This window comes from Dryobates pubescens, chromosome 9 (assembly GCF_014839835.1).
Source record: "Dryobates pubescens isolate bDryPub1 chromosome 9, bDryPub1.pri, whole genome shotgun sequence".
NCBI lineage: Eukaryota > Metazoa > Chordata > Aves > Piciformes > Picidae > Dryobates > Dryobates pubescens.
Genome location: NC_071620.1, coordinates 27,114,241 through 27,139,497, shown reverse-complemented (window position 1 = coordinate 27,139,497; position 25,257 = coordinate 27,114,241). Strand labels below are relative to the sequence as shown.

Here is a 25,257-nt window from a genome sequence, read left to right as displayed (position 1 = left end):
CACCCAAGAACAAGTGAGGTTTTTATGGAGGGGAAGAGAAGGGGAAAGACAAGGAAGATAAAGAAAGTGGTGTTAGTACTTCAGACTCAGAGCATACATCTTTTACAAGATGTCCTAAGGGTTAGGAGTTGCCTTTTTTTCCAGAAGGGCCAGTTACTACACCTCAATTGTTGGTCTGCTCCTGAAATCTGCCCTGACACTCAACATCTTAAATTGTGCCAAAGCAAACGTTTCAGGTCTCTTACTCTCCCAGCAAAGTTTAAGTCTAATCATGCAAGCATGAGGTGGCTTGGACACACCTTGGGTTAGAAACACCAGTGTGAACTCAGCCCCTGGCTGGTCTCTCCAGTTCACTATTTGACTGAGCAATAGAACTTTAGAAACTTGTTATACAGCTTCCTTCCACTCCCCATGCAGAGCTGCCTCATCTACTACCACTTGCCCAGGAAGGAAGTTGTTGATGCTTCCGCAGGTGTAATTCAGATGTAAAAGTTCAGGGGAGCATTCATTCCCTCGCTGGACGCTTCACTGAATCATAGAATCATTTCATTTGGAAAAGATCTTTAAGGTAACCAAGTCCAACCCTTAACAGGAAGACACAATGTCAACAACATAAGCCTTTGGCCAACCTTTCCCCCTCAACTCACGCAACGTTCACAACGTGCCCACAGTCTAGCAGGAACTAACAGCAAATCGTTTTGATCAATATTAAACTTGTATTAAATGCACTTACCTTTAATTCTGGCATTTTAAAAGGCTTCTTGTAAATACAAGCAATTATTTATTGCACTTGTCCCTGTAAGGTCATTGTGCTGTATCATTTATAGAGAGACTTCTTTTTGAAAAAGGCTTTATTTAGGAAAAATCTCTGTGTAAACAGTTGTACCACTTGGATTTTATACAAGGAACTCATGAGATTGTGCTTCACTAGAAAGTTGGTAAAAACGTAATAAAGGCTTTCCTTGAAGGCAGAAGTATTGACACTGAGCTAATACAACTGCCAGTACAACCCTTTCAGCTTGCACTGTGGCTTTTCCACCTTTACACATCTTTAGATTGAATGGAATCAGGAGTTCTGGACAGACAGCGAAGTACCAGAAGAAATTCATTGATTAAAAAAATTCATTGCTGGTTTACCATTTTTTGTTTAAAAAAAACCCCCAAACCACCAACCAACCCAACCCACTCCATATGATGGACAAAAATCAGCATCTTGACAGATTAGTAAATTCACCTGGAGCCATCCTCATTCCATGAGTTTCTGTGCACAAGTCAGTCCTTGGTTTGCTCTTCTCTTTGTATCGCAGTCTTTGGCTTTCATTTACATCTGAAATGGAACATCTTATGCACCAAGGAATAGATCCATATTATGATCCAGGGCCCCACAGGGAGCGTGGTCCTGGTGTTCAAACTTACAGCCTGGAAAAAGGTGAAGGCTCAGGAGGAGCGGGGAAATATTGTACACTACTCTAGAAGAGGCGAGTGGAGAAAAATTAAATGTTGTTCTTTAAATATTCTGAGTAAGGAGCAGGTCTGGATTCAGGTGAGGTTAGGAAGCACACCATCAGCTCTGAAATCTAACTGACCATTTCATATTAATGGAGCAGCTATAAAAGCACCTGTTCACTTGGCTCTGTAGAAGTAGAGCAGTTACTCCTCTGGAGCTGGATGGAAGGAGCCCATGAACCTCCACCTGACAAAGGTACAATACAGCATCAGCAATGTTCAGGCACATATTATGGTACCATCACTTTCTTTATGGCTAGACCTCCCATGCCGAGAGGATTAACAGGAACAGACAGCTTGTAGTGGCATTGGTATCTTCCAAAGGTGGGTGACTGTGTGTGTTTTCAACCTTCCCTGACCTTCTATTTCAGCTATATTAAGTACAGTTGTAGAGGCAAAAGTGACTCAACAGAGTCATAGCTTTTACCTTTCTACTTACAGTGGGAAGTTTGTAAGGATTACTTTTTAACCAGCTCTAACTTGAAGGCAAAAACATTCTACCGGTGCATTAAAGCTGGTTTTCTTAATGTGTGTCCTTCAAAGGAAACATTTACACTTTGTTGTGGGAAAGCAGCAATGCAATAGAGTACCACCAGTGCTGAAAATAGTCTCAATTTGCACAGTAATTATTTGTTGCTTTTCCTTCACACCCAGGGCAGCGTGTCTTCAACACACACACACACACACGAAGGGAAGATAACAATGTTTGGTACATTCCATTTCCTAACAACAAACAAAGAATGTCCCAATTCCCCTTCCCACCCCCAAATACACTATTTGGAAATTAGCACTGATTGACATCCCTCAGCTACTGCACGAAGCTAGGGATGGAGCATCCAGACTCCTATTACAATTCGTCCCTTGCCTGACGCAGGACAAAGCTATGCAGTGATTCGAGGTCTCTCGTTCCGTTGTGTTCGCTAACTTTCTTTCCACCTCGGAAAAGCAGCAGCGTAGGATAACCGCGTACCTTCAAAAGACACACACCAAAGAAACTTGTTACTAACATCCAAACTCCCTGGTGTCCTTCATTTCTATTTACCTGACTGAAAAGTCACCAGACCCCTCTGAAACAATAAACCATGTTAATCTAAACAACACCAGATCTTGGAATGGTAGTTCCAGCTCTGACTTCAGTTCTCTGCCTACCAGCACCAGAAGACTTTGGATTTCCTAGAAACAGAACCTTCTGTCAGCCTCCACAAGACTGCTTTGGTGCTTTCACAGCAGGAGGCTTCTTAAATTAGGGAATTCTTCAGCTTTAACCAAGAATCATAGAATGGTTTGGGTTGGAAGAAACCTTTAGAAGTTTACCTAGTCCAATTCCCCTGTAGTGAGCAGGAACATCTTCAGCTAGAGCAGACTGCTCAGAGCCCCAAGCAGCCTGACCTGGAATGATTCCAGGGATGGGGCATCTACCACCTCTGGGCAATCTGTGGCAGTGTCTAACAACCCTCAGCGTAAAAAACTTCTTCCTTCTGTCTAGTCTAAATCTCCCTTTTTTAGCTTAAAACCATCACCCCTTGTCTTTCTTACAGGCCCCTTTAAGTACTCGAAGGCTGCAATAACGTCTCCCTAATGAGAATGACCAAGACTGAGCAAACAGTCCAGGAAAAAACTTGTATCACCTGGTGCTGCTCTGAACTACCTCTTTTTTGGCTAATGGAGAAGACATCTGCTCTGTCAACAGCCACCCAGCTGGGCTGCATGCTGGAGCCTCTCAACATGTGGTACACAATCCTACCCCTTTCATTTCAGTTCCTTCACACTCACAGAAAATCTGTTGCAGACGTTACGTTCCACGGTGCAGTCAACTTCTGCTATTTTGACATCAGTCAAACCTGGAAATTGCTCTTTGGCAAGGTTCTCCCAAGTCGGAGCCAAGTTCTTACAGTGACCACACCTAGAAACAGAAGAGGGAGACCTTCCAGTTTATCTCTACTGTCTTGCTGCAATAGCTCTACATTTCACTGGCTGCCTTTGCCTATCCCTTCATGATTTGGCCCTCCAACTCCCTTGTGGCTATTATGTCAGTAAATGAGCTAAGAAAAGGATTTTAAGTTAAGCACTGAAGTAGTTTTCTGCCCTTCCTTAGCCCAGTCTAGAATGGTGTTTTGGATGTTGGTGCATTAACATTTTATCCTACAGAAGAATATGAAGCCAAATAAAGATACAGACTATTAAAATGAAACAAAAAACAAGAGAATGCTTAGAAACAACCACGTTTACTTAAGGCACAGAATGTCTGTAGCACAAGCTAAGTTTTCAGGGAGGCAGTTATGCTAAAGCTACACAGCCCCAGTTTAATTATTTCAATGAGATTTTAATTCCCTATGAAGTTTATTTCAGTTCCTAACAACCTCCTTGACCAATGTAGCATCACCCAGTGCTGCGAACTCAATTTTAGCACAGACATTTACAGAACACTTCAGTAATTTAAGGTGCTTCTGACTGATGGTATCTTGGAGTTTCACCACTGTACTTTCAGGTAGATCTGCAGTGGAACTGTTTGCTAGCCAATAAGCTTCATTTAGCAGGTGGTAAAAAAATAAAAAGCTCATGCCCTATTCTGATTTGCATTAAATAATCATTCCAGAGACATCATCAATAACACTAAGAAATGCCCATTTCTCCTTTATTTCTTTCTGTCTCTACAGTAATGTGAGAATGCAATTCACAGAATACACACACACTGAACTGCCAGCATCACGACAGAGAATGACACTGTACAATGGCAGGCATTAGAGCGAAATATTAATGTTACTTATATCTTGGACTTGGCTTAGCCAAATTCATAACACAAACCTCTTACTGCCTTCAAGAAGCATTCCCAAAGCACTTTAAAGCTGCATTGCTCACTCTATTCTAAGGCAGCTGCCCCTTAATTGGGTTATTAAGGCTGCCCTGTAATTGCCTCAAGGCTGGATCAGGACATTTACAAAAACAATGGAAGATGTCTTCAAAAGTTTTCTTACTACAAGCTGATGTATATTTAACCCACCTTGTAAACACACAGTGTCAGCAGAAGAGCATTCCTGGCCCCACTCAAAAACAACTAGAAGAGGGCTTTATGCTTCCTTTGCAAGCTAACATTAATTCTAATCCAAAACTAACTGAAAGGCCTGACAGAAATCAATCCATTCTGCAGAGAAAAAAGCTCATTTCTGTGCAGAGCAACTACAACTGTACACTTCAGCCTGACTTGCAGAGATAAAACTAGGATACCAGCTACAGAAATACAGGAAGCCTTCTCCTAAACAGGCTTTCTGGTTGTTGCAGCCACGGAACAAACACTGGTTTAAGAACTTGACTCTGCATCCTGAACCATCATTTCTCAGCCTGCCACTCAACACTGTGAGACCCAGCAGCATCCCACCAGAACCTCATAAGGAGATGGTTAAAGAGTGGTTTTGTTAAGATCTGAGGAAAAAAAAAAAGGAGCATTTATTTCTCTCAAGCTTTTCCAGAAGTCTCTCATATGATGAGCTCCAACAAGCCCTGGGTTCAGAAAACAGACTAGAAGCTGCTTTGTGCATGGGTATAAATCAAATTTAGCAGTCTGTTCTGCTGGTGCTATAGCAGCAGAGGCACAGATTCCATCTCAGTCCCTCAAGAGTACATAAAGGGGGTGAGAAAGGGCAAGAAACATGATGTGGAATGTGTATATGAGGAGGGGATTTCTTAACACAGTACTGGCAGATAGTTGCTCACGTCCAAAGGCACATATTCAGATGCAGGAAAGCACAGGAGTGGCTCCCAAGTAGCAAACCAGTGTGGCAGAAAGGCTGGCAGCACTAGGAAAACCTGCTTGAGATTACCTAAAACAAAACTAAACATATTCATGCCTTCTATCAAAGTTAAGCTGCACAGAATTATAGAATCATTGCAGCTGGAAAAGACCTTTAAGATCACTGCGTCCAACCATAAGTCTAATACCACCAAGGTCATTAAACCATGTCCCAAATTATTGATACTCCTGAGCACACTTAAGTATGTGTTGCATTTGCTTATGTTGCTTTGTCATGGTGACCTTTTAGCTCAAATGAGGTTTCCAAGAGTGGCTGGTTGGGGCAGGAGAGGACCCAAAGGCCATGATGCTCTCCTTTCTCAACACTGGTGATACATTAACCTAATCTTACTCTAATCAAGGGATAGGAACAAAGTAAGCTTCACTCTCCTTTTTACCTGGCGGCTGACACATTAAAACTTCCCTGCAAGCCTTTCCACAGAGAGGCATGCCAAGAAAGTTACCACAGACTGAGCTTTTTTGCTGTACCTTTTGCCAACACACACATTCTTCAGTTAATGCACATTTTAAATACAAGTACAGTAATACAAACAACTCAAAGACCTACATCAAATAATGCACTTAGCATTTAGAGCAATGCTAATCCTCAACAGCAGTTGCAAACTTCTTACCATGGAGCATAGAATTTAATGAAGGTGATCCCTCTAGCAACGGTTGCATCAAAGTCTTTCTCAGAGAGAGAGAGCACTGCAGCCTGGTCAAAGAGAAAAAGGAAGAATTTAATTTTTTTATGCATATAACATCAGCCACATGAGCTTTTAGCTATCTAAAAGACAAACTCACACTGGAAAAGATAATGTTACTGATAATAGAATAAAGAGTAGCAGCAGTATACCTCACTTCTACCCCTCAGCTACCTTCCTCTCTTGATGTGTTTCATAATGAAGCTCATCCATCATCAGTGAAACATAACAGTCCTATTTTCAGGGTATTGGGGGGTAAAAAATAATACACTGTCATTCAAATATATCAAGGAACAACCCTGAGAGGAGGTGGCTTCAAGCACATCATGGCTATCTAGAGTTTAATGAGGTATTCAAGGTACAGTAGTGATGTCTTGACAGCTGTTCTCCACCTGCACTATCCCTGTATTGCATACCTAGAAAAAAATCTTGTTCCCAGAAATTTGCATCTGGCTGTTAGGTCAACATCACCACTCGTGTGGGTGCCAGCAAGGATTTTTATTCCTGGTAACACCAGAAGCAAAGGCATGGTAGTGATGGGAGGACACAGTCTCATGAGAGAGCACAGAACTGCAACAAACTTCATACTTTGTGTGAGAATGTTGAGGATTGAAAAGAAATAAATGTATCTCATGCCTATAAAAGCTTCAAATTCAAATGAAAGCAAAAGAAAAACAAGAACACAATTTACAGTATTACCAATTCTACTTCAAACCCAGAAGTTTTATGAAGAGATGCCAACAAGAAACTTGAATTACAGATGATCCAGAACTTACACACATCTCTGTAGATAACTGTTTGTGAAATGAAGTTGAAGTTAGCACTTCTGAAGAACTACTTAGAAATTAGAAAGTATACTTTCTATTGATTAAGTAATTGCAAGTTATTAAATGAAGAAAACAAGAGCAGTCAATACATATTCTTCTCTTCTGAATTTCCTAAATGGATATCTGAAAGAGATGTTCCAAATGTCATTTACAATCTAAGACACTCATTCTGAAAAGCCCATAAATGATGTCTTCCCCACAGTCCACACAGGAGAACACTTTTTAAAGGCCTGTAGATTACTGCCAGAATAAAAACGTGAACTGTGTACAACAAAAATCAGTGTAGTACCAGACAGCTGTTTTTTAAGATCTCTTATGCAATCACATCATCTGACCATCTGCTGGTCACTCTACCTCAATCCATCTGGATCTTTTTTGAGTCATTTTAGTGATGTCTGGCAGGAGAGAAGTCTCATGGGCATAAAAGTACAGCTTCCACAAAAGGGTCACAAGTACTTGGTCCATGTAAGATGTGGGCAGCTCCGTGTAAAGGCTCAACTCTGGGACACAAGTTTGGTGTTGGAACTATTGCTTTTGCTGCCTGTGGTGCCAGCTGTGGGCTGGTGATGGTCAATGCAGTCACAGAATCATTTGGTTGGAAAAGACCTTTAAGATCATCAAGTTCAGCCATTAACTCATCACTGCCAGGCCACCACTAAACCACAGCACCACATCTACACCTCTTTTCAATCCTCCAGGCATGGGGACTCCACCACTTCCTTGGAGCAGTGGACTAAAATTTTTCCTAATACCCAACCTAAACCTGCCCCAGTGCTACTTGAATTCATTTCCTTTTGTTACTAAGGTGAAGAGGCCCACACCCACGTTGTACAGCATTCTTTCAGGGAGTTGCAGAAAGTGAGAAGGTCTCCCCTCAGCCTCCTCCAGGTTAAACAACCTCAGTTGCCCCAGCTATTCCTCCTAAGACTTGTGCTGTAGACCATACACTGGCTTCATTGTCCTGCCTGGGACATGCTCCAGCAGTGTTTGCTGGCTATGTGAGCTAGCCCCTTGTTTCAAAAATTTCATGGAACAAATCACTGTCTGAAGATGAGTGACCAGGAAAATGGTGGCATCCAAAGCTGCAATGTAAAGCTGCAAAGACAAGTTGAGCCCTTCACTGCATCTACTATTGTTTGGCCAAAAAGAATGGTATGGGTATGATAACTGCCAATCTATATTGTCTAGAATGTTTGGTAAGCCACTTTATTATGCAATATGAGTAATGCCACTGGAAAAGCCAACTGGGAAAGGCAAGCACCTGAATATAAACTGTATTTATATTAATATTATTGATGCTTTTTAATTATCTAAGTTCATTCTACATCACAAGGGATTATCAATCACCATCCCTTATTTTCTCAGCAGAAATATGTTTGCTATATCTCATGCTTGAAAACCATCCCTAATTCCTTAACCTCACCAATTTCACCTTGAGCTGAAGGTAATAAACCAGCAGACAAAATGCCAGTGTGATTAAAAAAATAAAAGTCAGGAAACTAAATTACATGAAGCACAGCTATGCAAAGGTGATAAAGTTATTCCCAGCAATTCCTCGGCAACATCCATAACCCAAGTAGCTCCTACAACATAAGCCTCCAAACTCGAGGGCTCCTCTTGTGAGAGGACACGTGCCACATTTAGATCAATCTTCTTACCACATTTAGATCAATTTTCATAACCTTTGTTGTTTGTTGTTTCTGCAGATAGCTTCTAAGCCTAGGACCATTGCTTTTTTTTAGGGGCTTAGCAGCATGCACCATCCTCCTGGGTTCAAGTGAGGATCTTGCCAGAAACACTCATCTCCGTGCCAATGAAATAAGCTGTCAGATAGACTCAAGTGCCAGCAATTCCACAGACCAAAGAAGACCACATTTATGTTACTCTATCTAAACAACTTATTGGGAACGTAAAAAAAGGAGACAGATTTTGTGTTTCTCCCTTCTCCAGCTCATCAGGTTAGCAAAAGTATCACAAGGATTTACAGTCTGATTCCACTCAATTACTAAACAAATAACAGGGAAGTTTTTGATGCAGTTTACATCCAGAAATTGTCAAGAAACACATGGAGGACTCACGCAAGCTGCTGAAACAGTCTGACACTTTTAAACACAGGAGCATTTACCTCAACATGAGTGGGTTCTGCAGGTGGCTGTGGGGCTTCAGCAGGTTCATCTGCTGGTGGCTCTTTCTCAGAGCTCTGTAGTTGGGAATCCACGTATTCCTTCAAGGAATCAAAGTCCCTCTTCCCTTTGTACTGGTCACCCTACAATTACCAAATAGTTGGTGCAAATGTGTACATTCAGTTGGTCTAGCAAATAAATTATTAGCTAAGAAATAATTACCAGAAAAAAAATAAGACTGATAAGTACAGGAAAAATTCATAATAAATATGATTCTCTAGTCATTAACTATCTCCATGGCATTCCATTCACAGAACCATGGCATTGTTTTGGTTGCAAGACACCCTTAAGATCATCAAGTCCAACCATTAATCCAGCCCTGCCAAGTCACCACTAAACCCTGTCCCTTAGCACCACACGTACACATCTTTTACTTCCCCACAGCATCAGAATATTGTAGTTCTTTGAGCTGCATGGAAAAATGGCAACTGGTCCCACTAGACTCTCCCTCACAGTGCCATATGTTCACGGTTCAGACGTGTAAGGAGGTAAGTTTGCATCACTCAGCTGACAGACATGACTTACAGGTGTGAACCTTCTGATACACATCAAGAAAATTACATACTGTATTATTATTTCTACTTCATCTCTGGTTTCATGTTCCATAGGAAGCAAAGTATTAAGATGATATAAACCCAGAATTCTATCACACAGAACCCAATTGGAGGTCCTACTTACAGATTTACAAACATCACACCAGTTACCTGCAGAGCACTAAGAACTTTTATCTGTGGACAAAGTATACCTCTTCCAATACTCAATTGAATCTCCAAAATCTTTTCTTTCACAAGCAGACTTTTGTATATCACTGAATCACAGAATGGCAAGGGTTGGAAGGGAACTCTGGACTCCAACCCCCATGCTAAATAAAGCAGGGTCACCCGGGGACCGTGTCCAGGCAGGTTTGGAATCTCTTAAGGAGACTCCACAACCTCTCTGGGCAGCCTGTTCCAGTGCTCTGGCACCCTCAAAGTAAGTTTTCACTTATGTTCAGGTCCATAGGTTCTACTTTGTGACCATTGCCTCTTGTGCTGTTGCTGGACACTACTGAAAAGAGCCTGGCCCCATCCTTTTGTCACTTGCCCTTTAAATAGTGATAAGCATTAAGAAGCTTGTTGATCTTTTTCCCCCAACATGCAACCACAGTCCAACTATTATTCAGAACAAACCCAGTCTGATCTTTTACAGAGCTTGCAGACTCACCTTTTCACCGTTCCTAAACCAGAGCAGTGTGGGATAGCCACGAACTTGGGCTTCCGAGCAAACTTCATAATGCTGGGTACAGTCAACCTATGTTTGGGAAAAATACAAACCATTCAGTGCATAAAATAAACAGGGAACAAGCATCATCACGTCTCTCATGTTTGAAATCTCAGAAATAGGAACAAGCAACACACAAGGCTTGGTAAAACTCGGTATCAAGTAATGTTTTGAAAGTGAGCCTGCCTGCCTTCCAAACGGTGGGTTGGTTACATAAGTAGAATCGTAGAATCACAGAATTGTCTAGGCTGGAAAGAATCTCCTAAGATCATTGAGTCCAATCACTAACCCAGCACTGCCAGGTCACCACTAAAATGTGTCACTCAGCACCACATTTGGGAAGATATTTTTCCTCATGTCCAACCTGAACTTCCCCTCGTGCAACTTAAGGCTGTTTTCTCTTGTCCTGTCACTTCCTACTCCGGAGAAGAGACCAACCCCCACCTCCTTTCAGGTGGAGGGTGAAAATGTCTCCCCTCAGCCCCCTTTTCTCCAGAATACAAAAACCCAGTTCCTTTAGCCACTCTTCCTAAGAGTTGTGCCCTGGATCCTTCACCAGCTTTGCTGCCCTTCTCTGGACATGCTCCAGGACCTCAATATCCTTCTTGTAGTGAGGGGGCCAAAACCAAACCCAGTACTCAAGGTGCAGCCTCACCAGTGCCAAGTACAGGGGATGATGATGCCCTGAATTGGGAGGCTCACTTTCTCTGTTTGATTATTTTTATTTAGGAGGGACTGGGGAAGGAAATACAGTTAGAAAGTAGCAGCAGCAAAGGAAAATGATGACTTAATTAAATATTCCAACTAAAAAGTACTTGAGGATTGGACTAAATGACCTTTAAAGATCACTTCCAACCCAAAACATTTTGTGATGATTCTCTGATTCTACTTGGTATTATTATTGAATAAAATCACTGCATGGACAGTAAGACACAAAACACTAATGCTGAAGAGCTTTAAAGTGAAGATGTATTGTCTCAGCCATTTTTTAAAGGACATTCTTGAAAGACTTCAGAGGACATGTCTGCAGCTAGCAAGTTAGTTCCAAGTGCAGAGCAGCATTCAATTCTGACAGGCCATAAACCAATCTGTTAATTTATCAGTTCTGAAGCTTTTTTTGAAGCAGAAAAAAACACATCTCACAAGCATTGCCAACTTTTACTCAACTGTCCTGAAGGGTCAAACCCCAAAACATGCCCTAGCCCAGACAATAGGCTAAGCACCTGTGAATGTGCTAACCTGGTCAGTTCCTGGGGTCCAGATAAACATGTAGCACATGTAATTAACATGTAAATAAAAACCAGAAATTTGGGAAATTTTGTGATTATTTTTCTCTGGGTATCAGAGAATGGTGACTTAAGAAGAAACTTAAGCTAAGAAAAGCTTTTATCAGGCAGCAGGCAAGTTTTTCATCACCAGATGCAACATTTGGCACAGAGAGTATCAAAAGAGCAACAGCCTCCTGTGTTTTATTCTCAGATGGGAATCCATCAGGTCTCAAAATTTTCTCTAAAGTTTAACTATGCTGACCTGCTCTGTGTATCTACAGCATAATCAAATTAGCAGAATTTCAAAAGCATTGAAAATAAAGAACTAATTAAAACAAAAAAGGAGTCAAGCTCATCACCCCTGCTAACAGCTCCAAGTGCTGTGAAGCCAAGGACAGGGGTTTGTCCCTCTGCAGCACTGAAAACACTGCTAGCAGCCTTTCAGATCAGTGGAACCACTGAAAGTTTAAGGATGTGGAAAATGAGCCTGGTCATTTTTCCACTGCTGGCAAACACAGAGGGATTCCCATCATGAGCCACCTGGACTTAGGTATGGGTCATGAAATACAACCAGTAACTGCAATTGTCAGATGACCTCCGGACCTCTGCAGAGAAGTCACTCCACATAAAAGTAACAAGCTCCCAAGGTAAATACACTACAGAAACTGGTTATTGACACTAAGGGAAATAGTAAAAAAACTGATCTCTTGTTCTGCTGAAGATGGAAGACCCCCTGAAACCTTTAGAAAGTTCTGTGAGGGTAAAGACGAAAAAAAATACCCAGCCAAGAAGTAAGCCCTCACAAGGAGCCCATAGGTCTAAAGCCTGCTAAGGAATCCAGTGCCATAAAGAGCAAATCAGTTTCCCACTCAAAATAAATAGTGAAATCTATCAGGTTATGACATAATAAAAAACAAATCTCAAAATATTATTCCCTGCATTACCAGTTCTCTCTGAAACACAGGGAGCTAGCTGTGTTCCTGACAAGTTCTTGCTTAAAATTGGGGAGTCCCATCAACTGTGGATGGGGGGGGGCAAAAAATAACCATCTCAAAATTGAAATAGAAGCTATAACTATAAAAGGATTTAAGAGGTGACAAACAAAACAATTGTTATTTGCAAATCAGAGCATGAAAAGCACTTAGCTGAAACACCAATTCACACAAAACACACTTTCAGACTAAAAGCACTTCACTCACCTTGCCAATCTTGACAGTTTCCGAATGCTCAAAGGCTTGAGCCAGCTGTTCCCAGGTTGGGGCCAAAGCCTTGCAATGACCACACCAAGGGGCAAAGAATTTGATGAAATGATTGCCTTTTAAATCAAAGGGGAAAAAAAATATTTTGGAATTAATTTGTCTGTAATTGAAGACTAGTTTCTAATCTCAGACTGCAAATTAGTCCTGGTATTTCCTGAGTTCAAGATAGGAAATGCTGAGAACCAAAGGCCAGGACAGAAATCTTCAGCAATTAGGTTTCCAATACTTTATGTAACCCTACACCATTCCTAATTTCCCTGAAAATTCAAAGAGCTTCACCAGCTCAAGCCAACAAATGAGGTATTAAAACTGAGCTTTTCAACCTAACCATTTGCTACTGTGTCAGTCACTCACCCTATTACAGAACAGAAAGAACCACTATGTATTTATTTGAGCATAAATAAAAGCATTAGACTTCAGCTTAAACATTTTATAGGAAACACCACTCCATTGAGTCCATGAATTACCTAAATAAATTTGTTCTGATTCTCATTCTCCTTCTTTTACCCTGCTCTCAGTATTTATGTGTCAACTACACAGAAATCACTGCCTTTATTGGGGATTTGTGGTGCTTTATATAGAGCCTCTGTGCTATTTCCTACTAATGTTTAGTTTAAAAGTGTAATCTTCATTTCAGAGTTCTAGAATATGTCATTTCCTTCAATTAAGAAAATTGTTGAGTTCTGGATGCTGCACACTTTTGTATGCATCAAAGAAAGACTCTCTTAATCTGAAATAAAAATGGACTTAATTAAAACAAGGGGAGGGGGGAAATCAAAATTAATTTGGAGGAGATGCCAGCAACTGGAGAAAAGCTCTTTTTAACTGAATTATTAATAATCCTTTGAAGACTGCCTTGGGGCTGATATTACTAGAATTCATTTCTAGTCTGAAGGCTTGTTCACAGAAGGAGAGCAGAGGAAAGATGTCCAAAAATAATCACTGCAGTAGTAGTGGACTTTAACTTGCCTAATCTGCGCATAAAAGACGTTAGAACTGTTTGATACTCTGTGCTATGGTCAAGTAAACTGCAAACTGGAATTTCTCATGCAGGAATAAAAGCCTTTAGTCAAAATCAGCTATTTGATACCACATACTGGTATGTATTCTCCTCTTTGACAGAAAAATATTGCAATTCTTTTTTGCCCTAGAGCACCAAAGAGAGAAACTTTTAAGACCAAAACTCAACCTTCCAGCTGGAACTGCCAATTTAAACACTGAACTTCTTATACCTGAAGTCAAGAGAAGACAACAGCTTTACAGGTCATCATAAACCTACTCAACTGTCAGATATGACTAGTAGAATGCATCCTCTATGAATGCCATTGGATAATAAAAATATTGCAGTCAGAGTATTAAAACACTGACACACACACTATCAGACTGTGAAGTTGTCTAATGCTTTGAATCCATAAAAAATTTTGAACTAATTCTGTGTTAAGTCACACAAACAGGGAACTCTAACTGCACAAAATGCTTTTACATTTGAAAGTATTTCTAAGCAGATAATGGTTACTTTAAGAAGCTCTAGTGTCTGCCTCACTCACTGGTATCACATGGGCACAAAGAGTTCATTTCATCTGGCCTTTGTTTTTAGGAAAACACATAGAAATTATAAGACCACCTGTTGTTACAGCAGCCCAAAGTTTGTCTTGGAGGATTTTACTCATTCTCTAAAATTCCATCATGTCAGGGGTGAAATTTCTTGTGCTAAGAATCACTCCTGGCATTAATTTTAAAGATTCCAGGCAGAATGACCAAACTTCCAGGCAAAGTATTTTTGAAAGCAGCCAAGCAGATTAAGTGTTTTGCCTACATTAAATTCTAGAGGAAGGAAGCTAAACCGTATCAAAGAAGGGGCCAGGCTACAGTGGGAAAGGGGCATGAAGGAGGAAGCAGGTGGATTATATTTATCCAGAACAGCAGCCCTGGAGTAGGAACAAGTCAACACCTAGGGAAAAAGGAAACAGGACTTGCAAAAACACGAAGTGAGTGGCTATGCTGTGACTGAGCAAGAAACTCGGGGAAACAGACAGTTCAGTCAAGCAAGCCACGCTAGCTTCCTTTATGTGACTAGAGGCCTTCTGAGCGGAGTGTCATTCTGAAGCCTTCTCATGGTTGCAATGTGTAAATAAACTACTGCTATTTTAAATGGTCTCCAGTTTCATCCTCTTTCACAAAGTGCTACTGGAAATAAAAGCAGACTTCCCACTACCGATGTCTCTGTAAACACGTATTCCTTGCTTATGAAAAAAACAGTTACCTTCTGCTACGTGCATCTTGAAATTGTCTGCTGAGAGTTCATACATTCCCTGCTTAGGTTCAGGGGCTTTTGGTGGCTCCACATCAGATTCTGGATCCTATTCATGAAAAATTGACTTTTATTTGCCTTGTACAGTAAAGACACAATATTTGATTCCTGTATCACAGCATTCTGTGGTGGTGTTGTAAACCCTGCACTCTGAAATTTTTAATTCCTAAAGGAATGGCCTTATTTAGTTACCTAACTTTAGGCAAGGTTTGCCTAGTCTATGTTAAGTGTTACCCCTAAACTCAAGGGTTTTCATAGTGATGGCGTGATCTCAACTAATTATTTCAAACCCTTTTGTTAGGCTCCACCATTGCCAGCCAGGTAAGAACTGAATTCAAGACAGCATCCACGTTTCAAGAGCTAATTAAGTCCAACAAAAATGCAATTTAGAACCTACTATCGTTACATCTCTTTTCTTATTCTAGAAACATTATGGTCACCAAACTGGTATTGAGAACTTCATCTTAAAATGTCAAAATGCTAAAGATTAAATCTGCACTATGTAACTCTAGTTTTAAACACAGGAAACAAAGAGGAGGTCATGATGACAGTTTTAATGACTATTCCGACTTATGTGGAAGCTGTTTCATACTGTTATTGCCACCTGACTTTTGTTCTCAAGAGCTGATTTCCTCCTGGAAAATGAAACCAAACCTATAGAAATTACAGATAAACAAGTCTGCAGAAAGGAGTATTTCCTTTTGTTATTTCCTTCTCACTTACAGATGGTTCCTCATTTAGTTTCTCCAACATCCAGTTTTCCAGTGCCTGGAAATCTCTAGGGCCTTGGTATTTCAGAGGTTCTTGTCCAGGTTTGAGCAGCTTTAGGCTAAAGGATCAAAATGCAGAGAAGCACAAGACAAAAATGTTTTCACACAGGATACATTCTGAGAAATCTAACACACTTTGCTAATCCACAGCTCTCATGACTACTAATGTGAGCATCAGGCATCTCTCTCAACTTCAAGGGGTCACAGTGAGCTGTGGAAAGGCTAGAGATGATGATATTCTCCACTAGCGCCCACTAAGATCAGTAATTAGTAAAGCAGTTGAAATAATCCCACTTGGTTTTGCAAGAAGCTTTAAAAAAGATCCAAATGGGGAAAAAAAATTTGGAAAAAAAAATCCCTCTACTCCTTTTTGGCAGCTACAAAGGGCACACTTACCCAACCCCAAAGCACTATCTAGGCTGACTTCTCATAGATACTCTAGATCACATTCTGCCTACCAAAGCTGAGATAGAAAGGCATATATCTTTTATAACAAGGGAAGCTTAGCAACCTTAAACTCCAAAGGAATTTCTCCTAGATCAATATAAGCAAAATTACCTAGAAAAGGTTCAGCCAACAGCACTACTGCTATGCTAACCAATACTATTATCATTTTTAAGCAGAAAGTTCAGTCAAAATTTAAAAGATCACCTAAATATTAATTATGAATGGTGCAGTGGTGACACAGTTGTAACAAGTTATTTTTACAAGTATTGCTACCAGAGATCAGCTCTATCATGCATACCACAGATGTATGTTGCTTGAAAAGGCAGTGCCTTCAAACAAAAAAAGGACAATTCTGGCCTTCACTTAAACACAGCCAGCTTCTGAGACATAAAACTGTTTCTTTAAAAATAAATAATAAAGGCTATGAGTAGTATGATACTTAGTGGAGTCGCCATCACTGCAGGTTTTTAGGAGGAGACTTGATGGGGTGCTTGGTGCCATGGTTTAGTTGATTAGATGGTGTAGGATGATGGGTTGGACTCGATGATCTTGAAGGTCTCTTCCAACCTGGTTTATTCTATTCTATTCTATTCTATTCTATTCTATTCTATTCTATTCTATTCTATTCTATTCTATTTGTGACGTGGTAAAAAACTTTTAAATGAACATGAGGTCCAAAGGGCTACAAAGCAGCCCACCAAAAAAAAATCTATCTGAAAAAGTAGCTTAAAAAAATTGGCAAAGGCTCATGGAAAATTAGGAAAGAAAGAGCAGATATCCTTTTATACTTACGTAGGGTATCCTCGGACACCGTATTCAGAGCAGAGTGGGGTATCTGTAGTACAATCCAGCTTAACAACATAGACCTGTGGGTTTTCCATGTTATTGTATTTATCTCCCAAATCATTCCACGTTGGCTGGAGACGCTGACAATGTCCACACCTGTGACAAAAGGAATAATGTATTTGCCTAATGGTTGCTCATGTTTACAGAGGGTATGAACCTATGAAAAAGCCCAGAACAGGCAGAGACTTTGATAAATGCGAAACCAGTTAAGTCATAAATACTGGAGCACTGTTACACTACACAACAGGGAACACTAGGAAGAATTGGAGAACGCTGCAAACATTTCTCAAGTAAAAATCATCAAGAGATGAAAAAACTTGCTATTACTTTTTGCCATTCCAAAGCCTGCTGAACATCCCCTGAACTTAGTAAGGCTATGGAGAAAAGCTCTTTCAGTCTTCCAGCTTTCTATGAACACCTTGTGAGGCCGTCCAAGCTTTCTTTACACTCTAACATTTCAAACTACTGCACATTATAGCAGCAGAAGACAAAGGTTTTGAGCATCTTTGTAAGGCCACTTGTGCTTGTGTGCACCACAGGAGTTGTAACGCTGAAGTCATGAAACACATCAAGAGTCATGAGTATGTCTTCTCTAAATCCTGCCCTATTATACTCAGCACACCATCAACTAACTTTATCTTCATATAGACAAAAAAATGGCCTGCTGTTGTTGCTTCAACAGCAGTTCCCTGGAAGCAGAAAATGGCTATTATTCTCCTCATTGTTTTCCTAGTCTTTCAAGTCATTACTACCCATAATGTCCTCTTCCTGTAACTTCAATGAAAAGCTTTAAGGAATGGATTTCATGGCTGCTTTTGCATTTAAAATGGCTTCATTTATACAACTGGCTTGGATTCCACTTGCAAAAACAAGTTGCATGGATTCATGCCTTCCAGGTATCCCAATGATTCTAGGTTTCCAGATATCCTGATATTAAGGCAAGAAAAATAACCTTGAGATTTACTTTAACATAAAGAACATCTTTTGACCTTAATAAGGTCCTGTTACCATCAGGCACATTTGAACTATGTGAGGGAATACAGCCTCCAGTATGATCTTCTTCCAAATTGTCATGAAGGGATATTATTGAAATTAAATATTCCTCAGATATCTAACTTCAGACTGGAGACCCTCCATAGCCAATGCTTTTCGTGAAGCTGAGTTGAGAGGAGGATTTTGGATTCCATGGTCCCTTCCCCTAGCAGTTGAGGGGATTTTAAACACTGTGTCAGTACTGACTTGTTAAAGAACGGAGCATGGAAAAGTAGGTGAGGCAGTCTCAAGTAACTAACCCTCTGTTTTTTGAGCATAGAACAGAGCTGCCTTGCCCATGTTTAACACCATGATCTCTGCTACACACAGAGTGGCCTTTTCCTGTCCTTCTTGAGTCTGTATGACCTAAAATTGAAAATAAAGCAGGGAAAATGCTTATATCTGAATCACTAATCACCTAGTTCAGTCATTCCTGGCTTTTGAAAACATTGAGTAATACACAGAAGGAAATGTACCAACACAGCCTGTACATTACAGCAGTGGGACTGGAGGAGCATCCACTTAACAGAATCATACAATGGTATGGGTTGGAAGGAACCTCTGGAGATCATCTAGCCCAATCCCCCTGAAAAAGCAGAATCACCTAATGCAGGCCACACAGGAATATGTCCAAGCAGGAGAAGGAAACTCCACAATCTCTCTGGGCAGCCTGGTCCAGTGCTCTGTCATCTTCACAGTAAAGAAGTTTTTTGCCATATTGAGGCAGAATTTTCTATGTTCCAGTTTGTATCCATTGCCCCTCATCCTATCACTGGGCACCACTGAAAAGAGACTGCAGTTCTGCCACTGGAGATGGTGGAGACCTAGTGTCAGGGACAGTCCTGATGGTTTTTTCCCTACAGGGACTAGGAATGTGCATTCATACAGTAATGAACAGTGAAAATCGAAATAGTGTGGCCAGCAGGACTTAAGGATGTGTTTGTCCCCTTGTACCCTGCACTAATGAGGCCTCACCTCAAATACTGAATAGGATATTGAGGTGCTGGAGTGTGTTCAAAGAGCAACAAAACTGGTGAAGGATCTAAAGCACAAGTCTTGTAAGGAGCAGCTGAGGGAAATACGGAGTTTTTTAGCCTGGAGGAGGCTGAGGGCAGACCTCATTCCTCTCTGCAACTCCCTGAAAAGAGGTTCCTCCCAAGGAACAGGCTAAAGGACAAGAGGAAACAACCTCAAGTTACACCCCAAAATGGTCAAAAACTGGCTGGGTGGTTGGGCCCAAAGAGTGGTGATCAATGAAGTTAAATCCAGTTACCAATTACAAGTGGTGTCCCCCAGGGCTCAGTATTAGGGGCAGTTCTATTTAACATCTTTATTGATGACCTCAACAAGGGGATCAAGTGCACCCTCAGGATGAATCAATGGGCTGAGGCCAACTGTATGACATTCAACAAGGCCATCTGCTGGGTCCTGCACTTCAGTCACAAAAACCCCAAGCAATGCTACAGGCTTGGGGCAGGGTGGCTTCAAGGTTGCTTGGCAGAGAGGGATCTAGGGGTACTGGTCAACAGATAATTCAGTATGAGCCAGCAGTGTGCTCAGGCAGCCAAGGCCAAGAGCATCCTGGTTTCTATCAGAAATAGTGCGGCCAGCAGGACCAGAGAAGAAATCCTACCTGGTACTGGTGATGCCACATCTTAAGTACTGTGTTCAGTTTTGTCCCCTCACTACAAGAGGACATTGAGGCGCTGGAGTGTGTCCAGAGAAGGGCAACAAGCCTGGTGTGGGGGCCTGATCACAAGTCCTGTGAGGAGCAGCTGAGGGAGCTGCGGTTGTTCAGCCTGGAGGGGGGGAAGATCTCATCACTCTTTACAACTACCTTAAAGGAGGCTGACGTGAGGTAGGGTCTAGTCTCTTCTTCCAGTAAATAAGTGGTAAGATGAGAGGAAATGGCCTCAAGTTGCACCAGGGGAGACTTAGATTAGACATTAGGAAAAATTTCTTCACTGAAAGGGTCATCAGGCACCATACCAGGCTGCTCAGGTAAGTGGTGGAGTCACCACCCCTGGAGGTGTTTAAAAGGCATTTGGATGCTTAGGGATATGGTCTAACAACTGTGTACAGGGAGATTTTAGGTTATGGTTGGACTTCATGATCTTAAGGTGTTTTCCAACCTGGCAAATCTATGCTTCTGTCAGGAGCCAGGAGTTCAGATCAAAGGCCCTGAAGCGGAGACACAGATATCTAGAGGATGCTTGCTAATGGTGAGAAGAAAATCCAGAGGAGCTGTAACAAGTCTGGGAATAAAAACCAGCTCACTCATACTCGTGTTGGGCAGAGATGCTGAGCCCTCCCAAGGGCATAGTGTGGTTTGGAAGGCCAGTGCCCTTCTTGATGCATGTATATGCTGGACTTCACCACAGCCCATTTGGCACAAGGTCTCCTATGAAGACTGTGCCAAGACAAAAACTCTTCAGATTTTAGGGATGCCCATGGAACACACAGTCAAAGTTTGAACAGAAACTGATACTATCACCTGAAAACAGAACCGAGTAGAAGCACTCCTGTTCTGCACTGGTGGTTCTGAGACCTTACAGTGCTCTAAGGCACCAGCAAGTCAGGTGTCCTCCACTTTTGTAATCTTCAGAGATAAAAGGAAGGCATCTGCCTTTGCTTAACATTTTCATATGGCATAAACAAGCTGATGTTAGTAACAAAAAAAGAGTAATTCCTCAGTTTTGAAAGGAAATCCTTTTCTGCTGTTGATCTGAAAGAGCATCATGACTCACGTATGCCTAAATGGCACCGTGTACCAATGGGTAACTTAGAACCAAACACAACTTTTTTACATTGTTTCTCATTTTACCAAAATTTACAAAGACTTAGAGAAAGAGCTTCATGACTCCTACGTGGCACTGTGCACCAACAGGTAACTTGGAACCAAACATAACTTTTTTATGTTGTTTCCTTATTTTACCAAAATTTACAAAGACTGGAGAAAGAAACCACAAACAAAACATAGAATCATAGAATTGTTAGGGTTGGAAGGGGCCTCAAGAATCATCTGGTTCCAACCCTCCAGCCATGGGCAAGGACTCCTCACACTAGATCAGGTTGCCCAGAGCCACATCCAGCCTGGCCCTAAAAACATCCAGGGACGAGGCTTCTGCCACCTCCCCGGGCAATCTGTTCCAGTGTCTCACCACCCTCATGGTGAAGAACTTCTTCCTAACATACAATCTGAATCTACCCATTTCTATTTTTTTTCCATTCCTCCTAGTGCTATCACTACTTGACACCCTAAGAAGTCCCTCCCCAGCTTTCTTGTAGGCCCCCTTCAGATAATGGAAGGCCTTCTCTCTCCAGACTGAATAGCCCCAATGGTAGAGGTACTCCAGCCCTCTCATCCTCATCGTGGCCCTTCTCTGGACATGTTCCAGCACCTCCCAGATCCTTCCTGTAAGAGGGGCTCCAGAACTGGACACAGTACTCCAGGTGGGGTCTCACCGCATCACCAACCCTAAACACAAAACTCCCAATAACTTTTACTGCCCATCACCAAGAGTAGGGGAAGAGATAAAGAAAAAATTCCCAGAGGCAAGAACTGCTGTCCTCCGGACAGCCGTAACCTCCAGCAAAGCCCTGTTCTCCCACTCTTCCCAACCATTCCTGTGTCTAACAAATCAGTTCAGGACTAAAAAAAACCCAAACCAGTATGTCTCTTGTCACTCTGACAATTCTACAGCTCTGCTATGGCTACCTGTGGCTTTGGTGACATGGCATACTCATTATACTGCTTTTGTTGCAAATTTATCTTTAAATTCCATGACTGCAAAGAGAACACAACTCCTGCAATGAAAGAATCTGTGAGACTGGTAAGTGCCAGTTACCAAATCGCGACTACTGCCATAGAGACGAGGCCACGCTCCTTGCCTCTGAGGAGCCCCGTGTAAGAATGGGTAGGGACCGGGGTCGGCTCCAGCCCAGCAGAACCGGGGCTGATTCAGCTCGCCTCCTCACAAGCCCTACGGAGCGGCTTCACCCGTAGGCCCCAGGCCGGGGACACTGCCGGCCGCCCACGCTCCCGGGCCACTCCGAGTGTCGCTGCACACCTCCGCTGCGGGCCTGGGGGAAGGAGGCGCTTACCCCGGCCCGGCTGAAGCCCCCAACAGGGCCAGCACGGCGGCGGAGGCCCGGGTCAGGCACACGCGAGGTTTCCAGCTACCCGTCTCCAGCTGCTATTTTAATGCGTGTCCCAATCCCGCCATGCTCAGCCCGGGCCCGGCCCCGGTCGTTGGGGCTTAGGGCGGCGCGACCCCGAGGCCTCCCCCGCTGCCGGCCCGGCCGCCTCCCGCCGCCACGTCAACGAGGGAAGAGGCGGGCAGGGGACACCGGGCAGCGGTCGGCCGTGTTCCCCCGCTTCGGATACCCACCACGGGGCGAAGAACATGACGAAATGGGGGGCAGCGGCAGCGCCGTGCCGCAGCATCTCCGCGTTGTAAAGGTGCCGCCCGTGCGGGTCAGCCTCCGCCGCTGCCTGGCCCAGATCGGGGCTCGGCTCCGGTTCAGCCCGACCCGATCGGCCGCAAAGGATGGGGCCGCAAACGGCCAAAGTGAGGAGGCGCCACCAGGCCGGGCCCGAGCGGATTGGAACCATCGCAGCGGCAAGAAAGCCAGCGGGAACCCCGAGCCCCGGGCGGCTCCGGCCGCCTCCCTCCGTCCCCGCCCCTTCCCCGCCACGCATCGCTCGTCCTCCGCGCGCACCGAGTCCAGGACGGCTCCGGCTCCCGCCCCTTGCTGCCGGCTGGCTGCCGGCTGGCTCCCGCCGGCACACGCACTTCGGACTCCCTCCTTCCTGGAAAAAAAAATCAAGATTTTAAATAATATTTTACACATCTCTTAAATATTATCTCGTTGATATCATAGAATTACAGCGACTTTCAAAGACCATCCAAGTGGTTGCACCTTGAACTAGAGCAGGCTGCTCAGAGCCTTGTCCAACCTGAGCTGGAATTATTTCAGGCATGGGATTTCCGCCAGTTCTCTAAGCAGCCTGTGTTAGTGTCTCAGCATCCTCAGCATAAATAATTTCTTCCTCATATGTGGTCTGACTCTCCCCTCTTAGTTTAAAACCATCTCACCTTGTCCTGTCACGACAGGCCCTGCTAAAACGTCTGTCCCCATCTTTTGTACAAGTTATTTTTCATTATTGAAAGGCTGCAATAAGGTCTCTCTGGAGCCTCCTCTTCTCTAGACTGAATAATGCCAACTTTCTCCATGCGTCCTTCCAGTAGAGGGCTTCCAGCCCCTGCATCACTGTGGCCTCCTCTGGCCCCACTCCAACAGGTCCATGTCCCTCCCGTGTGGAGGACTCCAAAGCTGAACCCAGCACTGCTGGTAGGGCATCAGCCAAGAGAAGCAGAGTGGCAGAGTCCACTCTCTTGACCTGCTGCCCATGCTGCTTGGGATGCAGCCCAGCATTTATATATATATATATTTTTTTTTTTTAAATTATTTTTGTAATTTGATATACACAACCACACACATTGCGATGAAGGTTTTCTTAACTCAAAGTAAAAAAGGCCAGCAGGGCTCTATCAGACCAGTTACAAACTGGCTATGTTTTTAAGAGAAAGCTCTGCCACCCAGGCTCTGCCTCCCAGTGCCATGACCAGCAAAGAATAATGTCTCCATCCCTTGGGTGTCCATCCCCATGCTTCCCACCTGCTTCTGAGGGAAGTACAGGCATTACTGGGGGATGCTTGGGTCACAGCAATGGAATAATAACCAGTAAATAGTAGTAGTAGTAGCAGCAAATACAAATAATCAGTTACAAGGTAGCTGCTGCCTGATGTAACTGTGGCAGTTCAGGCTGAGTGCATCCTGCTGCTGCCACGCAAGATTGTCCAGCCTAGTGGGTGGATACAGGAAATATCATATTTCATACCCTTAATGTCTTGCGCCCTATAAACTCATCTGCAAAGTCTCTCATTTCCTCTTTCTTTCCTCCCTGCTCCCATGAGAGATGCTCCCTGCCGGGAAATGAGAGGAGTTATCTCGAGGCCTCTTGAGCCTGTCTAGGCCTAATGCCAGCAGGAGAAGGGGTAGGAGTGGTCTCAGGTCTGGCCAGTCTTGAGACCAGCCTAGTAATGGGGGGAGGGGAGGGGGGGGAAGAAAGAGCCCTGGGGGTTTTGAGTATACCCTCAGGGGAGAAGGGAAATGCTGGGAGGCAGAAGGGTCTTTACACACTTGAGAAGTGGGCCAGTGCAAATGGCTTGGGGTTCAACAAGTCGAAGTGCAAGGTCCTGCATCTGGGTCAGGCCTATCCCAGGCATAAATACAGGCTGGGTGCAGAGTGGGTTGAGAGTAGCCCTTAGGAAAAAGATTTGGAGGTGTTGATCAATGAGACGCTCAACATGAGCAAGCAGTGTTCTCATTCACCCCAGAAGCCTAACTGTATCCTGGGCTGCATCAAGAGGAGTGTAGCCAGCAGATCAAGAGTGGTGATTCTTCCCCTTTGCTCTTATGAGATCCCACACTGAATACTGCATCCAGTGTCCCCATCATAAGAAGGACACAGAACTGTTGGACCAAGTCCAGAGAAGGGCCACAAGTTTGACCAAAGGGCTGGAGCACTGCTGCTTTAAGGATAGGCTTGAGGGAGCTGAGGTTGTTCAGCCTGGGGAAGAGAAGTCTCTGGGGGGAACTTATAACTGCCTTCTAATACCTGAAAGGGAGCCTACAGGAAAGGTGGAGAGGGACTTTTCATAAAGGTGTCTAATGACAGGACTAGGGGGAATAGTTTTAAGCTGAGGGAGAGTGGGTTTAGGCTTCTTCTTAGGCAGAAGTATTTCAGTATAAGGGTGGTGAGACTGTGTCACAGAGGCACCTGCAAAATAGCAACATCCATTTGAAAACTGTGGACTTATTGCAACTAATCTGCTCCCCTTCTGACAATAAAATCACAGATTCGGGTGTCAGTTGGAAATATACTGCTGCACAACAAATTAAACTATTTGGAGTGATGAACCAAAATGTGCACACATTCAGAAAAGGAAAATCTCCTCACAGGTACCCAGGATATATAAATACACACTCA

General features: G+C 43.1%; 1 protein-coding gene across 1 annotated transcript; it reads right to left on the bottom strand.

Annotated features, from left to right (window-relative positions):
• Window positions 1-98: 98 nt before the first annotated feature.
• TXNDC5 (thioredoxin domain containing 5) lies at window positions 99-22,886 on the bottom strand. The gene is made up of 10 exons (XM_009910160.2): window positions 22,592-22,886; window positions 17,115-17,264; window positions 15,829-15,934; window positions 15,058-15,154; window positions 12,735-12,850; window positions 10,211-10,297; window positions 8,950-9,090; window positions 5,926-6,008; window positions 3,280-3,409; window positions 99-2,476 (listed from the first exon to the last, which is right to left on the bottom strand). The coding sequence occupies exons 1-10, from the start codon at window positions 22,813-22,815 to the stop codon at window positions 2,354-2,356; spliced, it is 1,257 nt and encodes a 418-aa protein (XP_009908462.2). The 5' UTR covers window positions 22,816-22,886; the 3' UTR covers window positions 99-2,353.
• Window positions 22,887-25,257: the final 2,371 nt, after the last annotated feature.

Bases quoted from the DNA above. Each gene is read 5' to 3' on its own strand.
- TXNDC5 (XM_009910160.2), bottom strand. From the start codon at position 22,815: ATGGTTCCAATCCGCTCGGGCCCGGCCTGGTGGCGCCTCCTCACTTTG. The intron at 3,410-5,925 runs GTAAGAAGTTTG...TTCTGTTTCTAG, and splicing joins ATTAAATTCTATGCTCCATG to GTGTGGTCACTGTAAGAACT. The intron at 2,477-3,279 runs GTGAGTGTGAAG...TGTCTTTTGAAG, and splicing joins ACGTCTGCAACAGATTTTCT to GTACGCGGTTATCCTACGCT.